Raw genomic sequence first — 26,714 nt, 5'->3', positions numbered from 1 at the left:
AGAGAGATAGGTGAAGAGAGAGACAGAGAGGTGGAGATAGGAGATGTGCCCTCCAGCAGAGATGAGTCGAGAGGTGGGAGGTCAGAGGGGACTAATGCAGACGTGTGCTATCGTGCTCCAACAGGGCTACGCTGTGGCAGCTCCAGATAACCTCTCTCTGCTCTCATGCAGTATGTATGAGGCAGATGCGCCTCCTCATCTCTGCATGGTGTCTCAAGAGGGCAGACTGAGAGAGAATCCTGCTGGGTCTGATGACCACACACAAGCATTTACAACAGTGGTCACTGTGAATGTACGCGCAAACAGAATTCAGTGCTAAAAATGCCTTTTTGCTGAGAGTATATGCCTATGTGTGCACTTGTGTGGGAGTTTGTATGTGTTGGTGCATATGTGTGTGTGCGAGTATGTGTGTGTGTGTGTGTGTGTGTGTGTGTGTGTGTGTGTGTGTGTGTGTGTGTTGCTGTTGCATGCAAGTATGTAGGTATGAGGAGACCACAGCAGAAAAAAAGAGGGAGGAACTGTACAGTGCACATAATGGACATGAAATATAAATTACTTATAAAACCTTGCTTGGTTCTCCTGGGTGGCTTTCCAGGGTCTCTTTAAATCATGCATTAGAAGAGAGAGACAGAGCGGAGTATCTGTCTCAGCAGCACCTGCTACTGACACTTTACTGAGCTAACATAACTTTACTGTGATGAGCCACTCAGATATTACACTGTAAGTAGAAGTGTAGTGTAACTCGTTAAGAAAGATCTCGTTAAGAGAGTCTTCACCTAGATCATGTCCATTAAACACACAGCATGAAATGACATGGTGTCTAACTGGCGTTTGGCATTTACTTAAGTTGTGAGTTGAGTCCTCGCTCAGAGAACAATTTTGTAATCTCTGTAACAAATCAGTTGTACTGTAAAGGCCAACGCGTCATGGAATGCACCTAATGTTCTGAAACACCCGTTAACGGTGCTACCGTCAAAACGGTGAAAACAAGTCAGTATTTATATAGTTTGAAGCATTGCAATAGAATAAGCGATCACAGGTGCATCAGGGCATGTGATACCTTAACTGCTAGAATGCAAAGATGATTAGCTAAACATTCCAAAACTGTGTAATTAGCTTTAACCATTGTAATTTCACCAACATGTTTCAGCAACACCTGTGATTATCAACTCTATGTGGTGTCCACAGGAACAAAGGGGCTGTGCTAAGTAGTCTAAACCTTGACGTTACGTCAGCCGTTGAGGCTGTTATGCTCGTTGTGCTGCTACTCACCAAGCGCAAACTGCAGGACTGAGGCCGTGCTGGTGTTGAGAGGCACGCTGGTCTGGAGAGGGAGACAGAGAAGAGTGAGGTAACAGAGCCGGTGTGTGTGTGTGTGTGTGTGTGTGTGTGTGTGTGTGTGTTAGGGTGTGTGACTTAGCGCTTAATGTGGGGGTAGACTGCTGTTTGCGCCTCGCGTGTGCTAATGTGGTAAACTGAGATAATGCCAAACAGCTGCATCAAAAGGTTGGCATCAGAGCAAAGACTCACGAGAGTAAACACAATTTTGTGTTTCATCGCATGGATATGTTGTATGCGCGCGCGCGGGCGTGTGTGTGTGTGTGTGTGTGTGTGTGTGTGTGTGTGTGTGTGTGTGTGTGAGAGAGAGCGCATGTGTTGTTGGCAATTCTCTTAGGGATCAGAGTAATGGATAAATTCCATTATGATTAAGTGTGCAGAGTGTGTTTTAAGCATGATTTTCCTCAAAAGCAGATTTCCATCAGCAAGAATAACTACCAGGACCTACACTGACTTAACTCCATATAAAAATCCAAATCTGGTCATTTACAGAGAGCTACAAGTATAACATTGCCACCTTAAATACTGATTTAAATGTGACATTGTAGCTGGTCCAAACATTGGTTTAAATGTAACCATTACAAGTGGTTAGGATTCCTAATGTTTGCCCTCAGTTGTCTAAATGCATTTAAAATTCTGCATGTTCCACTTAACGCTGTAAATGTTCTGTGAGACCATGTAAATAATTGCTAGGCAAATGCCAGGGCTGGATAAGCCAGGCTGGTCTTGCAGGCAGAGGCTGTGGTGAGTCTGTGGTTTTGGGGAGTGGTGTGAGATGCTGCCGCTGTGAGTCACTGAAGTCTCTCTGTTTGTGGTGCGTCTGTGGTTACACTGCGTTACAGCTGACATCTACTGGGACTATGATTTGCAGTGCAGTTAAAACAGGACTGTGTGTGTGTGTGTGTGTGTGTGTGTGTGTGTGTGTGTGTGTGTGTGTGTGTCTGTGGCTGTGTCTGTGTGTGTGTGTGAGTGTGCGCGTTTGTGTGTTTTACCAGATCTCTCTGTCCGAATGGTTCACAGAAGGTGACCATTCTTCCATGCATGAGAACGCCACACTGCTCGCCAACCTCACAGTTACTGCACTCAGACCTGAGGGAGAAAGCGGCAGAGAAACACATTTAGAATGCTTTTTCATGTATTTTTTCGTCTTTCATGTCTGTGTGCCTGTCTTTCCCTGCAGGTGTTCAACATAATAAGTCTACCTACCAGATGCTGAAGTCGAGCTCTGCCTGCAAGTTGGAGTCAAAATCATCACGGAGCACAGCATGGCTTCCATGGACCTCAGCTACATGGTCCCCAATGAGAACAGTATACAAGGTATTTGTTAAGGTATCAGTGTCAAGGTATTTGACATGCATGCATACGCGTGTAGCCCATGCAACATTTAAGACATTTCTGAACAAGAGAAGTGTTCTCAGATCAGTACTCACCTAAACTAGGTCTCACAGGAGTTTCTGTGGGAGCTGAAACACATATGGGAAAACCATTACTATTTTGTGCGTTGGAGGGGTTAATATACTATAGTTTAAACAGAGCAATATGGTGACCCCTTACAACCTTTCTAAAATTAGGATGGAGACAGACTGTGCTGGACAATGTGACGTGTGAATATATCAGCTGCTTCAAGGGCAGAGAGTTTTTTTTTATTTTTTCCTTTGGCCATCTCGGGTCAGAGGACTGAACTTATTTCCCAGAAGCTTGGGCCTCCCACGGCCATCCTGTAGATAGTGGAGCGGCGTGATGTGGGTGTCTGGTATTAATTCCTCTCTCCAAAAGCGGGGCCGTGATTAATGTCTCCCTGCCAATTAACCGCTGTCCTCCCCAACGGCTTACACAACCCAAAACACTCTGTCGTACACACACACACACACACACACACACACACACACACACACACACACACACACAGGCCCTGGCTCTTCTCTGCACACACAACCTACCCCCCCTCATCCCTCCAGCCCACCACTGATCTACCCAGAGGAGAGGAGGATGCAGAGAGATGAGACTAGAGCAGCTTAGACACTCTGTGAACATTAACGTTACTTCCCTAGTGGCTGCTTCTTTCAAAGTATTAACTGCAGGGTTCCCACGGGTCATGGAATTTCTGGAATATCATGGAATTTCATAAAAGTTTTTCCAGACCTGGAAAGTCATGGAATTTTACCATTTTGCATGCACAGTCCTGGAATATCATGGAATTTTCGTAAGAGTTGTGTAGAAGCAAAACTCGTGTGCATTTTGTTGCTTTACTTTTTAGTTTTTGTGTACAATTTTGTTTCATACGTGATCCTACAACACTTCACCAGGGACGGTTTGGTTTTGCGCTATAAAATGTGCAACATTCTAGAATGCAAGGTCTTCGTTCAAGCCCAGTGAAGTCTGGCAGGCAGTGGCACTGGCTCGTCGCCAGCGTCAGCGTCAAAAATGCCTGGCAAATGCAGGTTCCAAGAAAGTTGGCTGGAAAATGAAGAATTCAACGGCTGGCTATCGCGAATTGACGACCACAGAGCTAAATGTAGCGTTTGTAAAACAGTCATATTTCTGTCAAATATGGGAGAACACGCGTTGCGAAGCCATGCGACTAGCAAAAAACATGCCTCACGGTTGCGGACGGTGAGATCGACCTTGTCACAGCCTAGCATAACAGCGATGCTAGTTCAACCATCCACAAGAAGCGAGCCTCAGCCTGATGCTGCTCCCACCCCCTGCTCCAGCGATATTGGCACCACCATACGACCCGAAATGGTTTTAATTGTTTTTATTTACCTTGCGCTTACAGGGCTTTCAGCCAAGAAGGGTGGTTGTTTTTGACATTTACAGTTAAGTTTGACAGATCTGGTTGTGTAAAGCTTCGTATAGACAAAGAACAGCTCTAGGGGTGAATATAATCTTCAGTTTTAACACTTTTAAAAACTTTTTAACATTTCTTTTTACGGAAGTGGTCATGGAAATTCAGTTTTTTGGGTCTGGAAAGTCATGGAAAATCATGGAATTTTATATTTGACTTTTTTGTGGGAACCCTGTTACTGTCACAACAGCATGGTCTAGTGATGTGGGAAATAGTCTTGACACCCTATCAGACTGAATGAAGAACTTTTACTGCTTTGCTACCTAACCCCTTTTCTCATTGTCTTCTGATCGCTAATAAGCTTTGAGCTAACAGGTGAATTTTATCTGGGGCACATATTGGTTATCTACACATGAATGAGGTCGTCTTCTTTCCTCTATATGTGGTTTGACTTCTGGTACTGGGATTGGGAGGCTTCGCAAAAGTGGGTGAATATTTCCATAAAAAAGAAAGGGGATAATCTCTCGGTGTAATCTATATTCTTAATCAAAAGTGCACTCACCAACTCTGATTAGGTGAATCTCATATAAAGAATCACCTAATTCTCAACTTTGGACTGAGAGAGGGAAGCTGAAAGGAGGGGGAAAGACAGAACCTTCAGGTGCTTCACGAAAGCTGCAGTGCTCAGACACTGTACTCAGCCCAGAGTGAGAGGATTTGCAGAAATGGGCTCAGTCCATCGTAACATTGTCTCTTCTTTCATTGAACTCCAGCTCGCCTCCTTCCTCTGCCATTTTCTCAGCAATGAGTGTCTTTTAGGTGAAAATTACCATTTAGTCAGTGACAGATTTTTTAAAACGCTGACGGTAAAAGTTTGAGGTTTAACACAGCATTTGGACAAAACAGGGGAATTGGGGTAGTATTGGATGACCAGTCACGCGAAGAGGAGGGAGTATCGAGAGCAAATACAAACACAAAACACACAGCGAGCTCTTCGGGGAAGTAATTTGGAGCTTCGGCAGAGCCCATTAAAGGCAGATCAAAGGACTTCTCTCCACCGTAATCCACACTCGGCCGACGATGCAGAGCTTGTTTGAGGGGTCCGTCAATCAGGCCTGACTCTCATTGCTACCCATTACAGCCTGTTAGAAAGCACCCGCTGTGATGAAGCACTATACCACGCCAGTGTGTATGGATACAGCGCGCCTTGAAAACAGCAATAACTGCTACAGATACTGAGAATGCTGAGTGCATACTAATCTTGCTCTCTCTCTCTCTCTCCCTCTTTATCTCTCTCTTTCCTTCTCTTTCTCTCACTTGTCTACACTTGGACTCCCAGTTTACAAACAAGTCAGCCTTCATTACAGCCTATCCAGCTAGCTATCCTTCCACTGTCCAAATCTCTGCTCCACTCGCTCCCAGAAGATCGGCCCGTTCTCTAGACAGCGCACGCAAGCCAGAAAGTTCACTAATCCTCCCCCCCCCCCTCCAAAAATCCCCCACTACTACTTCTCGTCACCAAGTCTTCATTTCCCCTCTCCCCTTCTCTCCCCTTTCTTGTATTTCTCAAGCTCCCTCACTGCCTGCCCCCCCAAACCCAATTGCATGTAGAGAGCAGACAGTAGCCCTCATTTCGGGGCTGGCTTAATCCCCTCTCACTTTCCTAAAGACTTCAATTACGGCCTCCTCTATTAGCGGCTCATCTGCGCTAATGCCTGTATCTCCCAGGCCAGGGCTTACACCGGCTGCGCCGCTTTCTCCTTCTCTCCCTCTTAAACACCCCCATCAGCACCACCTCAACTCTCCCTTCTCCCCTGCTACAAGACAGTGTAGTGTGGTGGCAGTCTGCACCAATCAGACCCATGGGGGGGGGGGGGTGTTTGTAAAAGCTTTGACAGACTCACCAACATCCCAGCACAAAGAAGCCAGGGCACACAAGTCTGCCCTCCTATTCCCCTCCACCCCGTCCGATCTTCCCTTCTAATCTCAGTATGCGACCGCAATTTGGCAGCTTTGTATGAGCTCTCCCTCTTCCTCTTGGTGTTCTCTTCTTTCAAGGCCTTCCTCTCATCCCTTGCTTCCGCATATTTAGCCCTGAAGCCTGTGTTTGTGTGAGGACTGAAGTAAAGCCGCAGAGTGTAACTGAGTGGAGTCATTGTTGAGTCGGTGAGTACATTTTGTGTTGTTTTCCTCATGCTGTCCTTTTGCTTGAGGACTAAGAGGCTCGTCAAAGTAACAGAATTTGAGACCAGAACTGGAATGCCGAAGCAGCTACAGTTAGATTTCAGCCTGGTGGAGATTAGGATCATTGTGAGGAAAAAATCTGAATGGGTGGGACTCTCACTGGCATCACCCAACTGTCTCCTAAAGTGTTTCCTGGGCTGTTGTCAGTGCCAAGTGAGTCTAGTCTGAACAACTAGAGCAACACCCTATCAGGAGGAGGTATGCTCTCTGTGGCCCAGGGGTATCCATCCCTGCAGGCACCAGTCTGGTGCAGGTGCTCAAGCCCATATCAGAGACCAACCTAGCCCCGCTAAGAGAGACTTCAAGGTTCCCTCAGTGATGAGGGACGAGTGGGCTGTCAAAATGCCCTTTCCCCACCCTCCCTCCTCCTCCTTCTCTACTTCCTCCTGATCATCCTCCTCTCCTTCCTTCAGCGCTCGTCCCTCGGGAAGCATGGCCTCCAGTGAGTTATATGTGACTTTTAATAATCCATCTGTGCGGAGAGGGGGGTCCGGGCGGCCCATAAAGGTCTGATTTATGGAGTGGCTGGAAATTACAGGCTCTGGCGGAGCCACCACTCTGCCCCGCCTGTCACCAGGGGGCCCGACGGGTCGTGATGGACTGCCCGAGCCCTTGGACACCGCCACCACTGCCACTGCTGCTGCCAACCAGCTACTATCTCCACCTCCTCAACCCCTGACCGTGCCTATTTGGCTAATACATGCCCAGCCGCTGTTAGCTTCTTAGGCTGGCAGTGCAACTCTCTCCCCCCTTGAGAGTGTTTTTCCTCCCCATTTCCCATGCCAAGATGCCCAAGGATTAATCTGGACTGTTACTGAAAGTGAAAATGAAGTAGAAGCTGCCTGGGCTTCGTTTATCATTCCATACCATCAGTGGCGTCGTAGGGGGGGGATAAAGGGGACTGAGTTACCAGGGCCCAATGTGGGGGAGGGCCCTTGAGGAGTGTGGAATTTTATTTTTCCTTTAAATATTAATATCATTTAAAGGTCCAAATTTTCTTGCTAACTAATATAATTTTAATGTTTTGGGTAAATAAATTGGTTGAATGATGGATTGAATTGTGTGTCCTAGTCTACATATAATGTCTGGAGACCCTCACCCCCCCCGGCTCACGCACAAAATGGTTTAGTCCGCCTTCAGTGGGCTTTTTACCTATAGGCGCATTTGACGAATGTTAACGTTCATTCGGCTGAGGCGACGGTGCGCATTGAAGATGTCCAAGAACGTTAAATCCGGGTTTCAGAAAAGAAAAGAAAGGCAGGCAAGAGAGAGAAAAAGAGACGCGGGAAAGCAACTACTAACAGACTTCTTTCCTAAGAAAGGTGAGCCCGAATGTGAAAGCAAACACCCTACATTAAATGAACTCATGATGTGGTAATAAAACGAATCAATACCACCGCGATTGTCATTGCTAAAAACGGCATAACACAAAATTAGAAATAACATGCCCTATCTGTAATCTGAGGTAAACTCTAAATACATGTTTGTTTGCATAGCCTACCACAGTTGCAGAGTGTGTTGCACGCACATCCAATCCAGGTGCAGGGTAAAAAGAGATCCGTAAAAATGAAAGAATACCCACACTGTTGCTTCTGACACCTGACGAACATCTGACGAAGACCAACAATGGTCGAAACGTTGTGCCAATAAAATACACGGGAGCTGCAGCAACAGTGTGCGGGTATTCTTTCATATTTGGCTAAATTAATATTTGTTAGGCCATAACATAATTAGGCTAATAGCCTTATTAAGTAGGGCTAGTCTAGGCTCAATAAGTTCATAAGGTTAGGCTGTCAAATTAGTTGGCTAGCAAATTAACTTGTGAAACATGGCACTCAGTTTCAGAAGCAGCTAGTGATGCAGACCCCTCATCCTCTGACACTGTGGTCTTGAGGCAAGGTGAGCAGTTTAAAATGAAAGTACATAATTTTAGCTATTTATACTGTAGGCTTAATGTGTTTAGCAAATAGCAACACAGGCTGTTCCATCTAAAGGTGACTTTTTTTTTGTTGCAATCAGGGTGTGATTTTAAGCAATATAGTAAAAAGTGTTCCAGGAAAACATCCCATACTCTACCTTTAAACATGTTCAGTCACACAAATTAGGCTACATTGGAATTGCCTGTTACAGTAATATCTATCAGATGCTTCATGCTTGTAGAGGGTTCTGTCCAGGAAGATGGATAAAATGTGGTAGAGGATGACACAAGTGAAGGAAGTGATAGCAGAGAAGATTCTGAGAAAAGTGAAAGGGATGAAGAGAGGTCAGAAAGTAGTCAGAGCAGCGCCAGGGAGTGTATGCCAGAAGATCCAGCACTATGGACAGAGAAATTAACTAATGAAGAGAGAGACACAATTGTTCACAGACTGAAAAGCAACATACAAATAAAACAAATAAAATTACAGCAAAAGACAAGGAAGGGAAGCCATTTCCTAACTACCTTCAATTTGCAAAGTTTCACCGTCAGGGGGGAGGGGGCGTGGCACTCTTTTTTTTGGGGGGGGGGGGCCTATGAACCTACTGTGCATAGGGCCCAGAATCTGGTGCTACGCCCCTGCATACCATTATTCTTGTCTCCTCTGTGCATAAATATAGGGCAGGAAACACCCATCACCCATGTTGCTAAGTAATGGGACTAACTGGGTATACGGGTAATCAAGGCTTAACTGGAGGGGGGGGGGGGGGGGAGTGAGGTAGATCTGTTGCCGCAGAAACACTCCACCTGACAGAGGAGGAGTCATGTCTATGAAGCACGGTTTCCCCACATGAAAGCGATGGGAGCAGAAATGTGCTCATATGTCTAAGAAGGCTGCCATTTTAGCTCATTAGTTGTGATGTCTGGAGTAGTTGAGGTCTTGATTCAATTTGACAAACAAAACTTTTAATACATTTCATTTGACAGGCGTTTTTTAAAGGTCTCCCCTGGTCGACACATAAAAGAGCTCTTGAAGTCTGTTCCTTGTTCTCTGCCGCTTCATAGGTACCAAATCCTTTTCTCTTCACACACGTTTCTTTTTGTGTAGCTCTATACTTTGTTAGATTTTTTTTCCTTCTTCCTGTCCTTAACCCGGCCCCTGTCCATTCAGCTGCTCCTGCGACCTGCCACCCCCTCCGTTGCCCCACATCCATATCCTGACTGTAGATTTGGCGGCTCTTGCTCTTCAGCCCTCAGCTAATCTGCTCATTTGTTCCTCTCTGATTATGTCTCTGATTCACCAAGTCTCTTCCTCTCTCTTCCTCTCTCTCTCACACACACACAGACATACACACGCATAAACTCGCGCACACACACACACACACACATACACACACACTGACATGCTCACACACGGATCATAACCCTGCCATGATATTTATAATTTCTTTAGCTGCTCTAAGTCTCCTCTTAGTGCTTGAACTTTGAAGTGGCTTGAGCCCCTCATATCTATTTTGCCTCTTAAAAATGCTAATGCTGTATTTAGGTGGATTCTTCTCACACTTAACTTTCAGGGCTGCTCTCACTTAAAATTTGGGGAAGTCCTTTGAACGATATAAAGTACTTTGCAAGTTTATTCAACGATTCTCCTACATTTGGTCAATGTACTTCTGATCTGCGGAGCATGGCTTCGAAATTCAAGGTTTTTTAGGACAAGACAGATAGAGTAATCCTCCAAACTCTTCAACAATGTCTGTCATCCCCTGTCTTAAGATCTCCATCAGGCTGCTGCCTGCCTTGAGTTGTTCATTTAGTTCAAAGAGTCAAGTGGGGCAGCAGCCATCACCCCTCTTTTTATCCTTCATCTTTTGAAGTTTGGAGAGCAGAGGAATGTCAAACAACCAGAGCAGTGTGTATTCAGCAGAATGACAGTGGAAGGATAGGGGGGGGACTCTGTGACACAGAACGCCCCAAAACACCTCTGTGTGCTCACGCATCCCTGGAGACCACAACAATCCCACTTTTCTCCATCTCTCACTCTCTTTCTCTGTCTCTTCTCTCTATCCGTCTTGCCTCTGGCATATTCCCATCTCATTTGTAATTCAAATTCCCTGACAGTGTTCTGCCATGAAGCAAAGAATAAAAAGAAAAAAACAAGAAAAAAAAGAAAAAGCAACGAAAGAAAGGAAAGTGACATATTATTTGCCGTTCAAGAATTACCCAGTAACAAGGTCAAGCACCCGCTCTCATCTGCTTCTCACTATGTTTCTTTTTTTCTCCTTTTTATGGCGTTTGATCTCTCCGCTGCTGGCAGCCCACCGTCAGTGTATGACCTTCAACTTTCTCATTAACGCTTGCCCTCCATATTCAATCCACTCATCGCCTCAACTCAGGAGAGCAGGAATGGGGATGGGAGAGTGAGGGAGAATGTGTGCCCATTACTGACACAAGCAATTTATGGAAAATGTCCCACTGCTTCGTTTCCTCCCCTTCATTCTTTGTCTCCGTTCTGACGTTCTCTATCTCTATCTAAACCTGCGCTCTGTCCCAATCTGTCTCTGTCTCTCTCTCTCTCTCTCTCTCTCCTTGCCGTCAGCTGTTCTATCTCTCCATCTCATCTCTTCACCTCTTTGTCGGCTTGCCTTGGGTCCTCTCTAGAGCAGTGTGTCACTCACTCAAGATCAGCGTGTATTTGCCAAGCGGCACGGCACACTTGCCAAACACACATCCACATTGCAGGGCAAGTGTCTTTGTGGTGATGCCAACGTTGGTAACGGGGGCAGTGTGACAGTGTGGAGTTGAGGCCGGAAAGGGTACCCGGGCGAGATGACATGTGCTGGGCAAGAAGACACATGTTGTCAGCCTAATGGTGCTCCACTGAACACTCGCTCACTCACTCACTCACTCACTCTGCCTCTTTCGCTGGCTGGATGGGTCCATGTCCTGGAGGGACTAGTGCCATGGTGTTGTGCCAGCACTTCTCTCACACCCCCTTGCTTTTCTCTGTTTCTCTGGTTTGGCCAGTGGCGCTTCTAGCTTGTATGGTGAATACCCCCTTCAACACTCCCATACATGTAATCACACATCTGTATGAAACTATATATTCATAGTATTATGAACGAATTAGGGTTAATTTGGTATAATTTGGTAGTGTGACTGATTTGACTAGTTGCATTAGACTGTACAAAGGTAGAGGTGCTCGATTTGAAAGATTCTCCTGCTCCCCCTACTTCGGCTTCCAGTGGGGAGACCTGAGGTCAACCTACCCCCGCCCCCCTCCCTATCTTGTACCTCTTAGTGGGAGACCTTACCAGGCAGTAGCCTAGCTCACAAACTACAATTAGTGTACCCACTCCGACAAGGTTAATTGACCCATAGTTGACATGTTATCATTGATGTAAAATATTGGGCAGCTAGGTCCCTCACGTTGGCCATTGCCAAGCGGTGCTACATTAACTTTTATCTGACTCTTTCCTTTTCCGTATTTCACTGTGAAGTAGTATGCATACGTATGCATCTGCTGCTGAACAATGAGTTTTTAAGAGGATTTAAAGCTCTCAATGCTCTTGCTTTGGAGAGGTGATATTGAAGTGTAAATATAGCTATTACATAAGCTGCTATGAAAGACAACTCAGCTCCTAAATCTCAAAAGTTGAAATCAACTCCTCTTAAATCCAGAAAGTCCTCCCAATGTCAAATTATGGGCAACATAACATCAGCACTTACACTAACCGTCTGCATCCCGGACAACTCCATGGTTTGCTTTGTAAGTCCCTCCAGTTGAATCACAGTGGTATACACAGATCTAGATGAATACTCCTTTTTTACTGAGGAATACTCCTGTCTTTACATGTTCCCTCCTTACCTGTCTTTCCCCAAAACAACCCACCCCACCCCTCAGGCCATTCCCCTAAACGGCAGAGGAAAATTAGAGCTCCCAGTCTCACCTCCCTGCTCACACAGCTGCTGGGCCAGAGCGTCCTTGAAGATGATCTGTCCTCGATGTGTGGCAGTGGCCCTAGAGAGAAAAAGAGAGAGAGAGAGAGAGATGGTTCACCAATGATTCTAGCCAAATAGAGGACACGGTTGGGGGTATGGGTGGCAGGGGAGGGTGGTTGGATATAACAAGGCCATTACCTAAATGAAGATGAACATACCACAGATGGTCTAATACCAGTGAATATTAGTGTGTAAGTGTGTGTGTGTGTGTGTGTGTCCTTGCACGGATGGACGAGACCACACTTGCTCTCTGACTGCATAGCCATAGCTTTGGACTCTAGCTCTGGGGGACGGGAAAATGAAAGGTCAGGGGGTCAGCGCAGAATAATAAGACAGAGAGATGAACCTAAAAAGGTCCACTGCAAGTGTAGCTGAAGATAAGCCTTCAAAGTCCCTCAAAGTTAAACAAGAAGAATTCCACAAAACAGCCAAAGGCCGACTGTGCACACACAGAATTGCTGGAGCATGTCTCGTTGGATATTTTGGCACCATAATAAAAGTTTTGAAATAAAACTTGATTATAGCCATATATCTGAGGTTTGCGATTGTTTTGCAGATGTTTTAGGAAAGAACATTTTTGGTTTGAACTCACATGGATGCAATTCTGAAATGGCTACAGGGCTGAAAAATACTTTCACATTCAACATACTGTGTACATTAGCATGCTCTGTTATGGCAATCTCCATCCCAGGCTGAGCTAACAAGCTCAGGATGGACCGCATATCTGAAGGAGATACAGCGAATGCAAATAATGATAATGACTTTAAAATTACTGTGAGCATGAGCCATTTCTTTAAATATTTAGCTGTCTGTAAATCAGGGGAGATTGCTGTGCTTGAAGTGGTGTTATATCAGCTCTGAATCATCCAGTTTAAAAACCCTGCTTAAAAATTAGGCCACATTTGCATTTTGATTTGCGGCTAAGTACATGAGTATAGCTGCAAACAGATGAGTGTCACTGGGACTGTAACAAATGACTGAATCTGTCACAATGCCTGACACATGGTGCAGCTTCCTACCCTGTCTACTGTGTGAACACCATACACTAACTATGACCTTGCAGTTGATGATCAATGCATGTCTGGCTCAGTATGTTTCTATCTCTGGCATGTGAACCTATTGCCCCTTGCCCCACCTTGCTCATCCACAATGCCACATTTTGTATCTGAAGTGAATGAGGATTGAATGGATTTTGTGAAACATATGATGCGTGTGTGTGTGTGTGTGTGTGTGTGTGTGTGTGTTAGGGTGTGCCCTTGTATGTGTGGCACACACACACATTTAAAGTACATGCATTTCCATTATCAAGATACCACACACTGAACCTGATTTTAAATAGAGTATTTAACTTTCTGTCATTAGGAGAAACCACCAGCGGGGCAGTCAGCCCAAGTTCAAGTTCGACTGCTGCTATTTGGGAAGAGACATGGTACCCTGGCACCAAGGGCCAGCCAAAAAATCTCATAAGTGAACATTGCTCTGTAATTACAGCATAATGAACTTAAGCCTTAATGAGGACGGGCATCTGTGTAAATGATTCAACTGTGTTGCCAAGTCTAATGAATTAACTTCATCGGCTCCGCCAACCCTTTTTTACCTAGACCACACAGCGTAAATCTATAGAATCTATAATAAAGTCTACCACTCCTGCTGAAACAAAGTTACCCCTGAGCAAGACCAGGAAGGCCTCTCTCACTTGAGTCTTAGCTTTTGCCAACTTGCATGGAAAAAAAGTGCTGTGTCACTTGTGTCAGTGACAGTGCAGTTTGTCATGGTGGCCCATGATTTAAAGGAGCCACTGCTCAAAGGAGCGGTCTGATTTAAGGCGTAATTTAATCAAGGCACGGCATCAAATCTTCTGAACTGAACCGAATAAGTCCCACGCACACCCCACCAGCCCCTCCGGACAGAGCTTGATCAGAGGGTGGACAGATCTTTGAAGCCGACAGGCTGAAGAGAATTGCCCAGATGCATCTCTGCTAACGAACACAAAAAAAAAGATGTGAGCTGTTTGGACGGATAGCACTGCAGAGAGAGAGAGAGAGAGAGAGAAAGAAAGAAAGAAAGAAAGAAAGCAAGTAAAAAGAAGAAAATCCAGAGAAATAAGAGACAGAGGAAGGGAAATAGAAGTCTTAAATCACTTGAACATAACGAGGCGCACATTACTGCCTTTAGAAGCGGGGTGGTTTGAGTGAGAGAAAAAAAAAGAACGAAAAATCAATTGTAGACCCATTAATGTCAAAGAAATAAAGCTGTAAATATCCCACTGGTGGTCCTTTTTTCCCTATCTGCCATTTCGCTGCCTCGTTAAGTGTCATATGTTTTGAGTTAATGGCCTTCATGTGATGTCATGGTCAATGATAATGTCTCGCCCAGCTTGGAATGGAACACACAGAGAATCAGTGCAGTCGGTCCTCAGAGTGTGTTTCTGAACTTGATGGTTTTGGTCTGGCATCACCACCCCTCTGGTTTGTCCAGTGGGTTTTGGTGAGCTGATGAAGAGGCACTCAGTGTATGCATGTGCAACCAGGTTCTCCCAGAACGCATCACTTTCTCTCCTGCTGAGATGGAACCTTCTCTCTGCTTTCTAAATCGAGTAAGTGTTCAGGGGCTTGGTGCAGAGACAGTGGTTGTCGGAGCAACACTCAATCAAACCTCCCAGCAGCCGTAAGGACAGGAGCCCCTTCCCCTTCAGACGCTGCTCTGGCAGCACACACGTGCCCACACAAGTGGAAGGAGCAGGCCAAGCAAGACTTCCCACGCTGAGCCCAAAGTTGCAGGGTAGGTGCTCTCTTTAACAGAAGTGTTTACAAATCTGTTGTCCATTTGATCTCGTAAGAAAGCGGAGTCATAAAAGGACAAAGGTCTGTTTTCAAAGAACATTTTAAGAAGGAGTGAGCATTCTATGTATGTTCTTCTGGATCAGATACTACCATCACAGTCCTTAACTAAACTGTTGAATCTCCCTTTGGAGAGGATGCCATCTGACTGAGTTACTGACCCGCAATGAACCCAAAGTGGGTAAAACTTCAGAACGCGGGGGCCACTGCTTCCTCTCAGAGCCCGTCTAAGGTCGCCCTGTCGCCAGTGGTGGGTGTTGTTTCGTTTACATATTCATGACGGCTCATGAATAACTAAAAAATGACTTATTAATAAAAAACAAAAGCATGCACAGGGCAAAGAGGAGAATCTGGAGCAAAACAGCACCTGATTACATTCATATTTCACAACTGAGAAAAGACTCATTCGGCTTTGGTGTTTATGAATAAAAGATGGTAAGTAATGAACAGCAGGAGGCATTGTAGGAACAAGACGCTGAAATATTTACTAAACACACTATTGGTCACTGTGTTCACTAGCAAAACGGCGACATTTAAGGCCATGCAGAAGATGAGAAAGCGAGAGAGAGAGAGAAAGACAAAGTGATTTTTCACCAACATATGACACCAGGCATTCATCACATGGAGGATGCTGCTGTAATGAGAGTGTAAGATGTGTGTCACTGTCACACCTAACATGCACACACACACACACACACACACATGTATTTAGATAACCACCCAGCATGCATGCACAGACACACTTTTGATTAAATAAAAAAAAAATAGTTTTATTTGGATCACAGGAACACAGAGTAAGAATGACGGCTGCAAACATTAATGGATGCATGTTGCAGCTTTGTACAGATACGGATCAGACACATCATTCTTGCGCTTCTACATTATCAGTCTGACTCAAGAGATTATGGCCTGACATGACCTGACGTCAGATGGACAAACTACCTAGTATGGCAGAAATCGAGTACAGTACTTGGCTAGTTTTTGTTTCGCATTTGAACATCGAAATATTAATTTCCCTTTCCACGTAGAGGGAGGGAGGGGAGGATGAGGGGAAAAAGCAATTAAACCCCCTCAGATGGCCCATGCGTCTCTCCCACTCTGACTCACACAGAACCCCCTCCATCACTCAACTCCCCAAACCGAGTGCCATCCCCTTCCTCTACCATTAATCTGCCCACACAACCTACCGCAGAACCAAAGATAAGGGGATGCAGCAGGGATGGCGTTGGTGATTGGGAAGAAAAAATATTGGCATGTAAAAAAGATTAAAGGACAAGCACAGAGACAAGGAGTTGGCTAAGATTTTATCAACACACAGAGATTTCTCTCCCTCTCTCAACATCACACATTACCATCCATTCCCCTACTTAGCCAGTAACATACATGCACATGGACAGGCTGTCAGAGGAGAAGTCCCCGGGAGCGAGTTGTGCTGGGTAATTATGGGGAGAGGCTCCAGTGTTTGATTACATGCTCCTGTCCTCGGCCAACATCCCCACTGGTGTGGCGCTGACAGCTCCCGCTAACCACAGAGCTCCCCACACCAACCACCCGTCACACACCCCCAACCCCCCCAATCCCCACACATGTCACACTGCCACACTGACTGACACTGCCCCACAGCCTGAGAATTAACAAGTAAACACACACACACACACACACACACATTGTAGACACACATTGTATACACACACACACACAGTGTGCACACAAACACACAAAAATAAGCACACACACAACTGTGCAGATGTACAGTGCACACACATACAGAATTATACATGGACACACAGGACCACACAGAAATATGCAGACATAGTGCTTATCTCATGGATATGGTCATAAACATGCTTGTTTTCATATATACTGCATGTGTTTACATATGGATATATCTATACTGTATACATATATGTATGTATATATGTGAACATAATGTCTATAAACACACATGCAGCTAGACATCCACAGCAACACACCCCAGAGAAGATGAGCACTCTTGGGGCCTGGATCCATAGACACTCAACCACCAACTTCCCCATAGCTTCAAATCCCCAATTAAAAGCTCATTTTCTCTTCTTGCTTTCTCCGGGTGGGTAATCATGATTAATACCAGGCATTACAGCGAGTGCTGGTGCCAGTCGCTCACATTCATTTCATGAATTTGGACCTTGCCTTTCAAATAATTCAGACTAATTGCTTGATTTATCTTCCATGTTGAGTACCAGCTGTGATAGCAGAAGCGATAATCAGAGTGAGAGGGAAAACAATGTTTATCTTCCTCTCCCCCCCCCCCAAAAAAAAAAAATCTCGTACTTTTTTATCTAATCATCTCTTTTCTTCTCCTCAGTTCATGTTGTCAGTCATGTTTTTTTTTTTCAATTCTCCAGATGGACAACATTTCTGTCTCTCTGCTTCTGGAGGTCTCCAGTTGGTAGGCTCTCTCTATGGTCCATTTGGTTCGATTCAATTACTCATCTTCATTCCAAAGGAATTAAAAGCACTGAGCTTTTTATTGTGGCCAGGAGTGCTTTCCAAGTACATGCAAATTTAATGAACGCACAGTCAGGGGATTTGGGACTCGTTGGCAAAGTACCTGCTCGTTATTGGAGGGTCAGGGGAAGTCTTGTTTAAGAGACGCTGACAAAACGAGGTGACCTTGACAACAATTATGCGCTAATTAGGAAATTAGGAGATACAAGCCTGGGAGTCAAAACAAGCAGTGAGACGAGGAAAGAGAGGCAAGGGAATAAAGAGTAAGACGGAAGATAGAGACAGAGAAATCGTATACTATTTCAAAGATTTTTGGATTTGCATTATAAAAGAGGCCAACATGAGACGTCTCTGTGCGTGATTATGGGCCTCTTCTCGAACCATTCTAAAGACTACTGAGGGAACTCTGGTGGAGGAGCATTACATAAACCGATGAAAGACTAGGCCGTTTTAGAAGCCGTGCTGATGTAGACCGGAGGACAGCTTCTGAATGCAGCCATCAGAAGCCAGTTGAAAAATACAGACAGGCTGCTATTAGTGCGTCACATGCTGATGCATTAGCAGGGAACAGACAGCGGCACACACTCCTACTCAAAAAAACACTGAGCGACACTCGTCTTTAATCTGACCACAATAAACACACTCCACCCCAGGCACACAAATAGAATCTGCACACACCACAAACATCACACACACACACACACACACACACACACACACACAGCCAAAGGGATCATTAGAGAAGACCTCTTGTGTGGGGGTTCTGCCTTTCTATTCAGTTAAAATAGCTCCCCTGGCTACATGTTCCTTTACTTGACCCTGCCCTTTTTGATGAAATTACATCTCCTTGCTGCTGTGATGAAACGTGAAATTTGGCCACATTTCCCCCAGACAGAGTGTGTTTGTTGGGGTAATTCTGTGGGAATCCAATAAACAGTCTGAGGGATAACTGACTGCACAACTGCCTCGTTTTCACCCCGTCTATTGGATTTGAATGGCCAGTCCTGTTCAGAGGCAAAACAATGCCCTTGAATGGTGGCTCTGTATCACAGAGAGTTTGGGAGGCTTTTATTTAGTGGGGAAGATCTTTTGCACTTCTCTGAGCAGCTTGAATAGCTTGCTTGGTTTTAGTTTTTTGAAAGGGGAGTTGTTGTTGTTGTTGTTGTGGAGCTGTGGGCAGGGGTTCAAAGGGCAGATGGGTAAAATGGCAGCTCTCGTGCGTGAGGGAGGGATGCAGGCAAGTGTGTGAAGGAAAGAGTGGAGCAGATGAGAGGCAGAGTAGAAAGAGAGAGAGAGAGAGAGAGCAAGAGCATGGTAGCAGTGGGAGGTCAGGGTCTGTGTGTTTGAGAAGATCAGGGGATGACGAGAGGCCATAAAAACCGAACTGCAGGAGCTGAATAAATCCCACTGCAGAGTAACAGCCAGAGGGGAGATGGATGATCACCAGAGAGAGAGAGAGAAAGAGGGGATGAGAGACAGAGAAAGAGAGGTGAAATAGAGGAGGATAGATGAATAGTTACAGTATGGCAATGGGAAAGGAAAGGCAAAATGAGAGGAAACAAGGAATCTGCATTGTTGCACCTCTCTTTGCTTGTGGCAAGAGTGGCAGAGCAATCAAGTTTCTGGAGATGGATCAAATGAAAAATTAATAATTACTCAAGCTGTGTTAATCATCACTCAGTTCATTACACACATTTTTTGTATGGTCTCTCGGGCAGCTATTGATTTTTGTCTCTCTCTCTCTCTCTGCTGGCAGCTCTTTGTCCTAAGTAATCTGCAGCTCTGCTAAAGGCAGGGGTCCCTATCAGTCGGACCTGAGCCGAAACGGCTGCTTCACCCTGCAACAGGAGACCTCATTAAATGGTGATTTGATGTGAAATTAGAAAGCTCCAGGCAATGAGAAACTGTCCATTAACCAGCAGCGAATCAATAATAAGGGCTGCCGTCCCACAGGTCAACCCGGCAGCCTTTGATAAGTCATGCGGGGGCTGTAAAAGGTCACTTGTCAGCCTGCCACCGTGACCTCTGACCTCTGAGACATTTGATGAAGTGACCACAAGTAGGGCAAGTTCACACATGTGAGAGTTCTTTCGAGTAGAGAGAATTGGACTTTCGGTGTTTTGAGACCCATCTAAGGCCAAGATTAAACACGGAGGAGCCCAAAATCTATGGCCTTTTAGAATCAGGAGTTCAGCTTTGCCCTTCAGCCTGGGTCCAGAGCTCTCTGAAGGCTGTAGCATCCATGCTGACGACGGAACAAGAAGACAGAACAACAAGCGCTCTTGAGCATGGCACCAGCGTGTACGTCCACGGCCACTTCAGAGGTGGGAACAGATGGCGCCGGAGACGGCCGGTTGGCAGTAATCACAGGCACGGCTCTGTTCCTTTTCAATTAGTGCTAATGAGAGCAATGCCCGCACACGGCTCTCCCTTTAATTCAATTTCTCTCCCAGTACCCTCACACAAGTACACCAAGGGCTAACCTACACATGTACGGAGACTGACTACACACAAAGACACGAACACGCACAGAGGGGCACACACACACACATTCACACCCAGAAGCACACACACACACACACACACACACATGGCTCCACTCCTGTGGGAGCACTTTAGGATAGAGGCACGCACGTCATAATTAAAGCAATCTCCTCAGCAGATGCTTCGGCTCCGTGGGGGGAGACACGACACATAACAGAACACCAAAAAAGGGTAAATAACATGGGGTGTGCAAATGAGCTTTTTGTTGCCTTTCTTATTCTTCTGAAAAGAGGAGACAGATACGACCAACTACCACAGCATCCCTATAGACCTACCCCTCTTCAGGCAAAACACACAGACAGACAGACAGACAGACAGACAGACAGACAGACAGACAGACAGACAGACAGAGACACGCACACACACACCCACACTTGCATGCACACACACACACACACACACACAATAACAGCTATCCTGAGGCTGTGAGATTGGATAAAAGCAGAGACACAGCAAGGCGTCTTTGTATGAAGCTGGGAAGGTGCTGTTAAGCAGTTTCACCTCTGCAGGCACAAGAATGCATTAATTGGAGCCCTGAATGGCAGTGAAAGCTGCCATGGCCCTGGGCCTCCTCAGGCTGTTAAGTTGTGCATGGGGGTGTTCAGGATTGTCTATGTCTGTCTGCAGGGCAATAGGACATGGCGATTTCCTGCGATTTAAGTGTAACAGTGTTCCCTGCTGCCTGAGGTTATGGATTTACTGTGCAACAATTCCATAACATGCCAGTCCTGCATGCCTTGTACAACCTGTATTAGAAGACAAAACCCCTTCAAGCTTTATGCAAATCATGTACATACCTAATTGAACCAACATACATTGAACCTGAATTTGGATTGTTATTTTTAACATTCCTTTCATATTTGTATCAATCCGCTTTATTTATCAAAGACACAAATATTTCATCTTGGAACTACCCTACCAGACCCTGCCGTAATTGCTTGAGTCTTCCACTATCTCAACAATTTCTCAATTTCACACTCTGGATAAAAACTTGCTGTTGTAGTAATTCTGCACCGCACTTTGGCAGGAGTCGCTGAAAAGGAAGTTCTGGACTGACTCTACGCACAAGGGAGGGGCAAAGTGAGGCAGAGAATGTCTCTTTCACTGTCAACACAGCCTAGAGTTGGCTTAGCACTGTGTGATCTATCACCCAGGCCTTGGATGCCCAGACACCAACCTCTGTCTTCTTAAAGCCTGGACTAGACAAACTACTTACACACATTTATACACACTGATGAATGGTGCTGTCAAACACAAAGACAGACAAACACACCCACACACACACACACACACACACACACACACACAAGCCATGCTGGGCCTACTGCCAGAGCTTCTCTCCACACTGTAGACTAACAAGGTTGACATGTGAGGGCTGGAGGACCAGCATTTTGGGCTCTGTGCCCCAATCCTCCAGCAGGCCTGTCAAGCCTGGACCTCGCCTGCTGTCTCCCTCCCAGTCCTGCTCACCCCAGCCTGGGCCCTTCTCTTGCTCACTAGATCACAGGGTCGAGGGGGTTCCTTTAGCTCCAGCCAGAAGCTGTGAACTGTATCAGGAAACTGAACTTCCGACCATCCACAACCAGGGCCAAGGATGTTAAGGGTCCCCAGAGGCTCTCTCTCTCTTTCTCTTTCGCTCTCTCTCTCTCTCTCTGTCTCTCTCTCTCTCTTTCTCTGTCTCCCTATTCAGTCTGTGCTCTGCTGGAGCGTGACTGGTTGAGACTGATAAGGTCACCGCGCCTCCTCTCTTCCATTGTCACAGCAAGAGGCAGAACTGCCAGGAGGGCTGTCATCCGGCACACTGGCATGCTTCCTCCTCTTCTCCTCTCAGCTCCTCAACAAGCCACTAGACAAGAATACGACTCTGAGTTACGTCCTCTCATAGACGTGACATGCTAATCCCTGGGTGGCGTCTGGGGCTTTCTGTCTGTGAATGGGAAATGTTATTTTCGAGGGGTGCCGTATCTGTTGCTGGAGACGAGCTCGGGAGCACGGGCCAGGTCTCTCTATCTGCCTGCCTGCCTGCCTGAGTGACTTTGTGGTCCGCCTCTTTGACTTTGGTTGGTGTGAGGGGTTGCGCTGATGGGCCGACCCCCCCCCCCCCCCCCCTCCCTCATACCCCCCTCCAACTGCCGGTAGACTTTTAGCATGGCCCCATGGCAGCAACCGTTCATCACAGCCGGGAGAGGGAGGGATGGAGAGGCAAAATGGCAATGAACAGGGGCAAATAACGACAGATAAGTGAGTTTGGAAAGAAAGAAAGATCAACAAAGAGTGGAATGAAGATTGGTGGCCACCAAAATGACCATTAGGCCCTGATTTGTTGCTGCTTAATCCCTGCAGACTTCAAGAAGACATAAACCAGAAGAGAACATGTTGCAGAACAACTGATCTCAGCTTGGTTGTCTTCCAGAACAAAACGGTTTTAAAAGACTTCAGCCATGACAGCTATTTTTAACATAGGTTGTCAAAACCTGACTATCTTATCTATCCAGAGCTGACACCCAGAATGCTAAGAATCAGAATGCTAATGTATTGAACCTACACATATATGCAGAAAAATCAATAAACCTACACACGCCAACACACATATAGAAAGAAGGTCAAATGAAATATTAAAATAGATCTATGTCACCCTTGGTAAATCAATTACTAAATTGTGTGTCCTGAGATTTAAATAAATAACTGTCTTAATAATGAGGGTGTCCACCTATTTTACCTGCCTACCAAGTGCATGCCATGTCCTGAGATGGTAAACCAATTACATGGCATGCGCTGGTAGACTTTTCTAATGCTTTTAGCCGTAACAGTAAACAATGACACATGTTCGAAATCTCCTCAGTGAGGTAAACAATGGCCATGTGAGAACTCTTCCCGTGTCACACTGAGAACAATCCTGAATTCTTGCTTTGGGGCAGAGGAAGGACACCACCTCACCCAGCTCACCTCCACAACCCCTCCGCCCAGGTCTCAGCACCTCTCCCTTCCCCTCTGTGTCCTTCCTGTCCCCACAATAACGCCTGCCCCCCCCACACACACACACGCAGGCCCAGAGGTGACGGCCATGGCAAGGGAGAATGGACAGTAAAATAAACAACAACAGATACAGGAGAGTGACCCCAGCCAGAACTGTGCTTAAAGGAACACAGGCAGATTGGGAAGAGCGTAAGGTCATGGACTAGTGTAATTACTGGCTGTCGTTCAATTCCCTAAGTCCCTGAGAATCTCAGTGGTGCAACAACAACAATAATAACACACACACACATACGCATAAAGCCACTCACAGGAAGTTGACGCAGCCAGTGCCAGCCGGAGGGGCGATCCAGACGAAGCTGAGGCTGGTGGTGGGCAGGTGGCTGACATGGGATGCCACCACACTGCACACAAACTGAGTCCCAAACTGGCGCTCTGACATCACACCTAGGAGAGAGATGAGGGCGAGAGAGAAGGGGAGAGAGAGAGTTAGACAGATACACACAGTGTTGTACCTGAACGCGTTCATTGAACGAAAGTTCATGAACTCGTTCATAATTTTGGTGAACGTGAACTGAACGTTCTGTATTATTGCCTTATGAACGATACTGTGAACTAGGGATGCACCGATACCGATACCAGTATCGGGTATCGGGTCGATACTTCGTTAAAATACTCGTACTCGTACTCGTTTTAAATTACCGATACCAAAAACGGATACCCAGTGTTGCGTCTTAACGCGTGTGTTTTCTTCTCCTCTACTGTCTATGCCTGCCAGGTGTGAGAGCGGCGAGTTGCATAGAGGCCGAGAGCGGTATTGGAGACAGATAAGTTGAGGTTGAACTTGCAGTTTAAATTAATTCAATAACAGCTTGGATACGATGTTTGGAGGTGGCTTGCGTAAGCTAACGGTTTCGCTAGAGATTTTAAACTTAACACGTACGACCTCCAGTAAAGGTAAGTGCTATCTCACTTCGGCTATTTTATGTTTTGCAGTTAACTTAGAACTGCTGTTACATAGGCAAAGTGTAGGGGCTAGCCTACTGTCTTTAGCGACGCTGCGCCTATAACATATTATTGCCATTTGCTACGGTTGATTGACGGGGACGGGAATGTATTTGTTTTCTCCTCTTTTACCCGGACGCATTTAGGTCTGGAAAGGAGGACATGTGAGGGTTAAAGAGAACGTCTGTCTTGTCTTGTGTTTCAGGAATCTTGTTGACTTTGTCATAAACACCCGCTAGCAAGTAGCCGCTAGCAAGACATCCCGTTAGCGATGTTAGCAAGGTTGTTTTAACACTCTTGGACATTGATGCTAGTATTTCGTTTTTTTTTTCGTTTTTCCGCCTGATGCTAATATTAAGTGCTTTTGCGTTAACTTCTTTGCAATGTTATTGTGATAGCTATGTTGGCTAGGTTGCAAACAACTTCCCTAACACAGTCAAACTTCAGGCAAGTGTCAATTTGGCTGCAAGAACGTAGCCCAGTTCATTGTCAACATTAAACTCTAGTAAGAAATCGCTATACCGTTGTGCTGCCTTAACGGCGATTTGGACTCATTTTAAGATAAATGATGACAGGAGTTAGGCACAGTGTAAGATCTGCACTGTTACAGTGTCGAGGGGCGGAAAGAAAAGTACTTCGTTTGACACAAGCAATTTGATTAAACATCTGAAGACGCACCATAGTGATGAGCACACAAAGCTCACTCATGCCAGTGGCTTAAGAGACCAAGCAACCAATCTTTACTGACGTCTTTCAAAAGAAAAAAACACGCACGCACATAGACAGAGAGAGAGAGAGAGAGAGAGAGAGAGAGAGAAGGGGAGGAAGAGAGTTGTTGATCCTTTTGTAACTGAACTGTGCTCATGTTCTTATCATCCAGGATATTTCTGTTCACTTTTTGTTAAGCAGACTGTGTTGTTAACTATGCAGCAAATTAAATTGCCATCTGTCTATATTAAAATTTTGTCTAATTTGATGATATTGACTTTTTTTTTTTTTTTTTTTTAAACCAGAAAGCTCTGTTTATTTTTGGCTTGGGATAGCCTTCTGTTAATGTTGTACTATAGGCTTGACATAACCTGCAGAGGATAAAATAAAATCTTTCATGGAAACCAAATCTTGGAAGTATCGGTATCGGTACTCGGTATCGGCAAGTACACAAATAAAAATACTCGTATCGGTTTGTAAAAAAGTGGTATCGGTGCATCCCTACTGTGAACGCGTTCATTCTGGTGTCTGTGAACGGCACGTTCACTCTTTTTAATTTCGTTCAATAAGGTGCCAGATTTCTAGAGACTTCCAGGCGAAAAACACACATTTAACAGTCATTTAACAGTTTCAAATCGCTGCGTGTGCTTTATTTTACTGTCAATGCCTGGCAAGTGTGAGAGCGACAAAGTTGCATAGAGGCCGAAAGCGGTATTGCAGACATATAGAGATTTCGATTTTTTTTTTTTAGCTCGCAACATATTGAAAAAAAGAACTGAACTAGTTCATTTTTTGGAGCTGTGAACTTAGTTCAAATTTTTGAATTATGAACTATGAACTGAACTAGTTCATTTTAAAATGTGTGAACTATGAACTGAACTAGTTCATGTAGAAAGTCCCAACACTGGACACACACATGATTGAACTGATCTTGTTTTACATGGACTGACAAAATGGAAGTGCAAGTTGAGAAGGAAATATTGCCTCCTCTGACTGCTGGACAAACTTTTATTCTGGTGTTGACCTGTTTCTATTTATGGGACTCTCACTTGTTCACTTAATGTCTATTTGATTGGGTCTACACTCGGTTATTGTTTTCATGATGTCTTTCTTCACACTATGTGTCATTATCTTGTTTTAATCTCTCATAATCTCAGTTTGCCAACAGTATATTGGCACAGTTGTACCATCATTTTAGGTTATTCTTGCACTTTTATCATTTTGAAATGCTAATCCTTTGTCGTTTTCGTTCTCTCTCATCAACTCCAGTGAGCGTTTTAATTATTTTGTGTCACAACTGCTTGTGTGTTATTTTACGATGTAGGAAAGCACCTTGGGCCAGATGCATTAACATAATACATAATACATCATAACAACAACAACAACAAAACAAAATAATATTGACAAAAAGGCACAGTTGGATAAATTATGTTTTTCAAAAGCAGCTTTCAGTGACGTGATTGATCTGAAATTCCATGAGCACAGACGAGTCTCTGGTGGGTGGGGGGAACTCACCCATCAGAGGACGAGTGTGATTTAGACTGGCCTCTGCTGGGCAGGGCAGGGCAGCATTACAGACAGACAGGCCAGACACAGTGATGTATGGGGACAAGTTTAGCCCACTGTAATCAGCCTTGGTTCTGTCCTTCATTACATCAAACACACACACACACACACACTTATAAATGCGCGCACACACACACACACACACACACACACACACACACACACACACACACACATACTCGGGTACAAACAGCCAGTGCTGAGTGAAATAACATTGTGTAATGGCAGTGCTGTTATTAATGGCGGAGCATGTGGCGAGATGATTCCATGGCAGAGATTACATCCTGGCTCACGGCTGGCCTCGTCA

The 26,714-nt window shown here is 45.3% G+C and overlaps 1 protein-coding gene across 1 annotated transcript in view; it reads right to left on the bottom strand.

Moving 5' to 3' along the window:
• Positions 1-26,714, bottom strand: part of reln (reelin) — a gene marked incomplete at its 5' end in the record, with an annotated part of 110,008 nt that overhangs the window by 39,766 nt on the left and 43,528 nt on the right. The window contains 6 exons of the mRNA XM_080842738.1: positions 1,273-1,324; positions 2,331-2,427; positions 2,545-2,623; positions 2,769-2,801; positions 12,233-12,303; positions 23,440-23,575. Coding sequence (XP_080698864.1) covers positions 1,273-1,324; positions 2,331-2,427; positions 2,545-2,623; positions 2,769-2,801; positions 12,233-12,303; positions 23,440-23,575 — 468 coding nt within the window. The remainder of the gene's footprint in view (positions 1-1,272; positions 1,325-2,330; positions 2,428-2,544; positions 2,624-2,768; positions 2,802-12,232; positions 12,304-23,439; positions 23,576-26,714) is intronic.

Source organism: Sprattus sprattus, assembly GCF_963457725.1.
Source record: "Sprattus sprattus genome assembly, chromosome: 7".
Lineage (NCBI taxonomy): Eukaryota > Metazoa > Chordata > Actinopteri > Clupeiformes > Clupeidae > Sprattus > Sprattus sprattus.
Note: the sequence above shows the minus strand (reverse complement) of the source record. Positions and strands in the feature narration are given on the sequence as shown.